Consider the following 7,613-nt stretch of genomic DNA (forward strand, 5'->3'; position numbering starts at 1 on the left):
CCCTGGGCTCGGCCTCTTCTGTTGTTTCTCGATACCCGTCCCTTCCCTCTCACCCTCCGCCAACGTAAGGTACAGTGTCTGGTCTCTCCTCTCTTGGCCCTCTTCGTCTCTTGTCTTCCTTTCCTCCATTGTCGAAGACGAACATCATCAGTACCTTACCTTACCTACCTTACCTACCTCTGATCCTGAATACTCGTACCTCAAAGTATCCCTGCGGAAAACACCAGACAGCCATATCCGTAGTGTACTATGTAGTGCGTTCCTTGCCTACTCTAGCTCGTGGCCCGGTCGAGTGGGAGGGCCACCCGACCACATCTGTGTCCCTTGCACATCTGAGAGCGGCAGCCAAGAACCGAAGAAAAAAAAATCCCATCTTTCTTCATCCAATTTGCTGCTCCTCGTTCCAGAACGGGCACCTGGCCATGCACATCAGTTCGTTCCCACCCTCAGGGATGTCCCCTTACCCGCAGCTCTCAATCCGCCTCCTCTACCATCACACCCTCTCGACCCGTCTTTGGACCCCGTTCCACCTGGGCTGAACCGTCCTGGATGCAGTGGCCGCCTGCCAAACTGCTTGTGAAGCTCTCCCCTTCTGCGTCTCTCGCGTCTGCGTCTGTTTTCACATTTACACCACGTTTGGTCCTAAACTCACACCCCCTTGAACGCCACTTAACCCACTGCCTGGCCCGGCCGTTCCCATCTCGCCTTACCAGTCTCCAGTCTCAACTCTCACTCGTCCCCTTCTTTTCCAACAGCTCGGTGTGGTACGGTACGGACGCCCAGTTACGGTGCTGCCATCTCGGCCTCTTCCTGGTGGTCTGGCTCTGGGTCGACGTCTCCTGGAGAAGTAGCAACGGATACATTGCGGCGAAAGCTGGCGCAGCCTACATCCCGGAACCGCTGCTCTCGAATCCCCAATTGTCCACTCCTCCGAATCCGCCTCCTGCTCATCGTCACCCTCGACAGCTCCTCGAGACTCTGGGGCTGTCCTGTACCTTCCACAACACGTTCCGCTATCTCGCGCTTCCAAGACCTCAAAACGTTTCTCTTGCCTCATCGGCGAGCCCTTCTGCCGTTGCCGCCTGTCCACAGCCCCGATATTGCTAAGCAGCTGGTTAATTCGACTTCCCGGCACGTTACTATCTGCGTAGCCAGATCCCCGAACCCGGCTTTTGGCCACCTTCTTCCTGGTAACTTGACATCGACCCTGTGCTGTCTTTTGTGGTCTTCTTCCTGGCTGCTCTCTAGGTCTCATGATGGCTTGTGCCCTTTTCTCTTCCATAAATATCAAATATCATTGGACGTTAGAAGGTCAAGCAAGTCTTTGTGTTGCCTACATCACCCTACTGTGGTAACAGTTCTCTAACGGTCACGCCAGGGAACTATCCGTCAGACACTCAGTTGAGCTGCCTTACTTGTCATCCGATTGACACGGTTTCCACCATCAGCCTACCTCTAGTCCTTACTTCTTCCTTCGTTGCCTCTCAGATCACGCGCTGTGTATACTGGCCAGCCCGCGCGCAACACTCAGTCTATTCAACTTGTCATTTCTTTACTGAACCATTCACCTCGCGTTCGCTCTCCCAATATCGGGTTCGCATTCCGCGAAGCCTTGAACTGCCAGTACAGTCTTCTCGAAAGGTCCCAGAAAGAACGACCCCTGCCTCAGGGCCCCGAAGTTCAGGTAAGAGACAGCCCTCGTTTAGTGGCGATTGCACCACCTAGAAAGCCGCACCTCTCCACACGATATGCATGCCTGGAGTTCCCTAATCTGGGCCCTCGCGTCTCGTTTCTTCGTCCCGTCCTCTCGTCGGCAGCTCCCCCTTTACCCCGGTACTCGAGGCTACGCCGTGCCCCCTGCTTCGGGCTCTTCTCTGTATCGGTATTGGCCGCCCACACGAGCTGATCGCCTTCTAGGAATTTCATTGAGCCACACTTTCACACACTCTTCATCCCAGAGCAGGGTTTCCTGCCACATATACCCTGGGTCGCTCGGAAGCGTGACTTTCTAGACCGAAACCCCCCCCCCCCTTTCCTTCAAAGGCTGTGCAAACTAGCCACATTGGCCACAACGTGGGCATTCGCTCATCTTCCGCAAATAGCTCAATCTCTCTGTGGCGCCTAGAATCACACACCCGTCATATCCTTCCTGTGAGCGATTCTCTTGCCGGGCTCGCCCTAGCCAGAGCCGTCGACTTAGCAAACGGAGGCTTGGGCTAGTCCTTCCGTGAAGGTATAAACTACAAAACGGACCAGCTTCCTGAGGCCGTTGGTACCGTTCGCTGGTTTTGGCGAACTTGCTAACTCGGGCGAGACAGTTTGTGGGCGGTATAGACTCCGGCTGCAGGTTGCACCAACCACATTACAAATGGGAGATGTTCAACCCCCAACCAGCGCCAACGAGTATCCTGTCGCGGACTCTCACCAAGGCCTGAACGCTGTAGGTGTCTCGTATATCCTCGACGAAAAGTCAAGAATGGAGGCTCAAGGCGCGACGCTGCCCCAGCATCACCAGCAACAGTACGGCCCCCCGCAGCATGCCTTCTCCTCCCAACTCGACATGGCACAGCAAGGCCAGGGCCGTCCTGGCGCCTTCAACATGAACGGCATGGCGAACGCGCTCCCCCACGCCCCCATGAGGCATGGACCCTATGCGCCTGGCGGCCAGCCTCAGCAGCAGCAACAGCAGCAGCAGCAACGATTCAGCCCCGCCACGTCTTCGCCGTCGATGATGCAGCAAATGCCTCAGATGGCTCCCCAGTTCCCCGGACAGGCCCCGATGCATATGGGCAATCCCCATTACTACATGCCTCAGCACCCTCAGATGCAGCATTACTATGCCAGCCAACTTTCTCCGACGCAACAGCAGGCTCGTCCGAACATGGGTTTCTACCCAAACCAAATGATCATGAACCCGCAGGGTAGCCACATGCCGCAGGGTTACTACTACCCTCCGTCAGGCCACTATGCCCCTCACAACCAGGCGATGCCGAATCCGATGATCTCGTCCCAGTACATGGCCGCAGCGAACGCCACACACAACGACCCGAGAATCTTGCCGCAGCCTGTGAACGGCGTTGACCAGCATAGTTCCCAGGGCAAGTCGGTCGGTCAGTGGTCATTTGAGGAATCAGGGGTACATAACAGTACTAACACAGTCGTAGATGCTGGAGAGGGCAGATCTGGCATTGTCCGAGGACCACCGCGGAAACCGCGACAGAGCGGTGAGCAAATTTTTATGATGGCATTCCAATAACCAAATCGCTGATGGTCAGCAGGACACGCAATCTGGATAGGAAATCTACCACCCCAAACCGATCTGATGAGCCTGGTTCATCACGTTTGCAAGGAAGCGAACGGTCTCGAGTCTCTGTTCCTGATCTCGAAGAGTAACTGCGCCTTCGCAAACTTCAGAGACGAGCAGACCTGCGTTACGGCTCAGCAGAAGCTGCACGATTCGAAGTTCCAGTCCGTACGACTGGTCTCCCGTCTTCGCAAGAGCACAGTCGAAGGAGTCACGGGCATGACTGCGCCTACTGGGCCGGCGGCATCATCGGGCTCGCAAACCCCGCACGAAGTCCCCGCGCAGCCGATCGTTGCGGAGAGTAGCACGCCGGAGGCTTCAGCACCAGAGGCAACCGCGGTTGACTCAAAGCCGGTCACGCCAGCGGAAGCAGCTCCTCAGAAGGACAAGTTCTTCATTCTGAAGAGTCTGACAGTGGAGGATCTCGAGCTTAGTGTCAGGACTGGAATCTGGGCGACTCAATCTCACAATGAGCAGTCTCTCAACGGTGCTTACGAGGTAAGTAAAGTCCAGGTATGAGTTTGTGGATGCTGACTTGATATCGACAGGCTGTCGATAACGTTTACCTTGTATTTTCTGCGAATAAGTCGGGCGAGTACTTTGGCTACGCCAGGATGACTTCTCCAATCAACGAAGACCCCGCCGCCGCGATCGAGTTTGCCCCGAAGGCACAATCCGCGAACGATATCGATCTCCCAAAGGCCATCCCCACGGAAGCCACGGAATACGCGCCCAAGGGCAGGATCATTGATGACTCGGCCAGGGGGACGATTTTCTGGGAGGCGGAGCGTGAAGATGGGGATAGCGGGGATGAAGAGGAGGAGCAGAGCGACGTGAGCAGCAGGAAGAGTGGGAACCAGGAGGGCGAAGGTCCGGCGAAGGCCTGGGGGAAGCCTTTCAAGCTCGAGTGGTTGTCGACCGCACGACTACCGTTTTACCGGACTCGCGGGCTCCGGAACTCCTGGAATTCGAACAGAGAAGTGAAGATTGCACGGGATGGTACGGAGTTGGAACCATCTGTTGGTCGGAGGTTGATCGGGCTCTTCAACCGCGTCCAGAGCCCCCCGAACCCTGGAGCAGTGCCAGCTGCTATGCGACCCGGAATGGCCATGATTGCAGGATATCCCCCTATGAGGTCTCAGTTCCAGCAGTGAATTGGCGATCATGACATCTCGGTACCTTATTTCCTGGTCACGGGGTCATTTTTTGTCTTGGTTCTATGGTTGATGACGGATTTGGACGTGCTACGACGACGAGCGCATATGCAGGCCATGGCGAGCGCTGGGGCAGGATTGTTGGCTATCTGATAATGGTTCACATTGTACCTAATCCGACTGTCTAATTTCTACAAGTGCAATGTACACTAGTCATGGTCAGAGCAGGTCGCGATGCGACAAAAAGAGAAGACAGGCTTTAGCGACTTTGATCAACTGCCCCGTCGGCGGACGGAGCGGAAACTTTGGCTACTTCCAGGCCATTTCTCCCCTTCGGCCTTGTCCGCCTACCACATCCTGACGATACGAGATTCACGAGTATAGTCGGGAAACGCAGTCAAGATAACGGAGCACTTGCCGTGGTCCCCAAGACATGTCGTCGATCGAATGTGGCACCTGCGAAGTGGCGACATCCACATGTGTGGCTTGACCCTGGGAAAGCGGGAAAGGATGAACCCGAGTCGAAATGCATGCCGGAACCTTAATTAACAAGGACGACGGTGGCACGGCTCACCGCACCGGGCACGTCTCATGCTGTCCTTGCCTGTTGGGCGTCTGTCGTCGACTCGTCGTCAACCCTCCAAGATCATCGACAAGACTTGTGGAAACTGGTCGCTGCAACGGGCACTCGCGATATCTCTGCGAAGCTGCTTTGTGCACCATGGCCTAGGGCGGATTTGGCATGGTTTCCGTGCTCGTTTGCGTGTGCCCTCCGAAGCGCCGTGGCACGAATAGGCGTACCGTTACATCAATTAGCTTGCCGTACAGGGGTTAATAGTGGCTAGCGAACGTTCACAGCTGAAGCAGGTTTGGGGGGAGGTCTTGAATACTCTCTGGGATTGGTTGTTCGATTGTCTCGTCTCCGATGCTGAGAAATGACTTCCATGACCTTCTGGGATGCAATTGAGGCGAGGCGAGGCGAGTTTCCCCACGCTCTCCGACTACCCCTGATGTCGGTAGCTGTGTGTTTCTTCCGTCTGTTTCTTCTTGACTCGAGCATTGCGTCAGTTGTCGGTATACGGGTTCACGACCGCGCTTGCTAGAAGGCGTTCGAAACACCGTGACGACGACCATTGCCGGAAATGAATCGGCTAAAGGACGGACCTGGAGGTTGCGGACGGGAGGCGGAAGGCGCGGCCAGACCGTGCCCTCATCCCACGCGGAGGGAATTCTCCCTTGAGACGGCGGGACGTGGACGGCGGAAAGAGATGGAAGACGCCAGCTGAATGGGCGAGTCTGGGCCCGGCAGCCCTCGGAGGGCGGCCAGGGGTCCTTCACGGACCACCCGTTTGACGTCAAAGGACAAAAGCCTATTGGTTGAAAAGTTACCTCCTCCCCTGTTCCGACGCCGAAACTCTAAAATTAGGCGAGGAAGCAAAGGGAACGTTCTGCCCGGGCCAGCTTACACAGGGCCTCATGTTGCTAGAATTCAACGATGATGAGCAGTGTACGGAAAATACGAAGAGCGGATGTAGAACGAGAATATCGAAGATTGAATGTGTTCGAATTTATTGTTTCAAGTCAATTGATGCTTTTGAGTTGGCTCGGTGGCCGCCATCACTGCGATTTGGGCGAATGTGCTGGAAGTTTCCATGAGCTTCTATGCGCAGAAGCACCTCGAAGCATCGTGAAGCCATCACCAGCTGCTTACCCCATAGAATCCCCCAGCGCAGGTTTCCATGCGCATTCGCGTCCCTTCCGCAACGTCCGAGCCGCTTCCAGAATGACCTTGCCATGATGACATCGCACATCCAGCGATGATTCCGGAAATTCTGCGAAGGCTCGAAGGTGCCTGCCTCAAGTGTATAAATCAACCGTCTTGATCCTCCCTATCCGATATCCTTCTCATCATCAGAACAACAACAACAACAACAAAGCAATTGTAACAATCACACTCTCAAAACAACACGCTCACAACTTCTGCGATCTAAATCGCCTAAAACACTTCAACGCAACGATTTCAAAACACACACTTTTACTTTTCACCAATCCACACAACACAACCAAAATGGCTTTCTTCCCCCGCAACTTCTACAACTCCAACGACGCCTCCTTCACCCCCCTCTTCCGCCTTCTCGAGGACTTCGACAACTACTCTCGCCAGGGCAGTCAGAACGGCACCACCACCCGCGGCACTCACCGCAACCACGTCCCGACCTTCCAGCCAAAGTTCGATGTCCGCGAGGTCGAGGACGCCTACGAGCTCCACGGTGAGCTCCCGGGCATGAAGAAGGAGGACGTCTCCATCGAGTTCACCGACCCCCACACCCTCCACATCCGCGGCCGTGTCGAGCGCACCTACACCGCAGGCACCCCGCCCGCCGGCCTCCTCCAGCAGGGCACCGAGATGAGCGGCGCCCTCACCGACGGCAAGGAGGAGCGTCCTCGCTCCGCCTCCGCGCACAAGGCCACCGTCGAGGACGAGAACGAGGCCGAGTCCACCTCCGCCAACACCGTCGCCGAGGTTGACAAGAAGAAGGACCAGCAGCCGCAGGGCCCCGTCGACAACGCCAAGTACTGGGTCTCTGAGCGCAGCGTCGGCGAGTTCAGCAGAGTCTTCAACTTCCCGGGCCAGATCAGCCAGGAGAACGTCTCTGCCAAGTTCCAGGACGGTATCCTCACGATCCGGGTCCCCAAGGCTCCCAAGCACGAGACCCGCCGCATCCAGGTCAACTAAATGCATGCACTCACAATTCGACACAACAACGACGACGGCCTTCCTTTACGAATAATTTCATGATTTCTGTACAACAGCAACAATATCGACGATAAGGGGGTGGGGGTTTCGCGATCGAGTTCGCACTAATGATCCAACTGCATGGCTTGGTGTTTGGGAATTCAAGCATGGCACAAACTGCTAATGCCTCTGGACAGACCCCGGTTCTCTCCATTGGCTTGTAAATAGCATCTTTCAATAAAACTCATATAAAAACAAACAATAAGTTTCACCTGCTAAGATGTGATAAAATAGTTTTCTTGCAAAGAGTGAAATTTTACCAAGTAGAAAACCTAGGTAGGTAACTCAGTGTGCCTGCGGGTCTGCGAGATTCGGGGCCCAATGGTCGAGTGTGAGGCATGTAAAGAAACGAGACATT

The 7,613-nt window shown here is 55.4% G+C and overlaps 2 protein-coding genes across 2 annotated transcripts; both read left to right on the plus strand.

Moving 5' to 3' along the window:
* Window positions 1–2,368: 2,368 nt before the first annotated feature.
* Window positions 2,369–4,458, plus strand: CkaCkLH20_12481 (yt521-b-like splicing; the record flags this gene model as incomplete). The annotated part of the gene is made up of 4 exons (XM_038895194.1): window positions 2,369–3,110; window positions 3,165–3,224; window positions 3,279–3,802; window positions 3,853–4,458. The coding sequence occupies 4 exons, from the start codon at window positions 2,369–2,371 to the stop codon at window positions 4,456–4,458; spliced, it is 1,932 nt and encodes a 643-aa protein (XP_038739462.1).
* Window positions 4,459–6,526: 2,068 nt separating this feature from the next.
* CkaCkLH20_12482 (hsp20-like protein) lies at window positions 6,527–7,195 on the plus strand (the record flags this gene model as incomplete). The annotated part of the gene is made up of 1 exon (XM_038895195.1): window positions 6,527–7,195. One exon carries the CDS (start codon window positions 6,527–6,529, stop codon window positions 7,193–7,195), a length of 669 nt encoding a protein of 222 aa, XP_038739463.1.
* Between the last annotated feature and the right edge of the window lie 418 nt (window positions 7,196–7,613).

The sequence above is a fragment of the Colletotrichum karsti genome, assembly GCF_011947395.1.
Source record: "Colletotrichum karsti strain CkLH20 chromosome Unknown Scaffold60, whole genome shotgun sequence".
Taxonomy (NCBI): Eukaryota; Fungi; Ascomycota; class Sordariomycetes; order Glomerellales; family Glomerellaceae; genus Colletotrichum; species Colletotrichum karsti.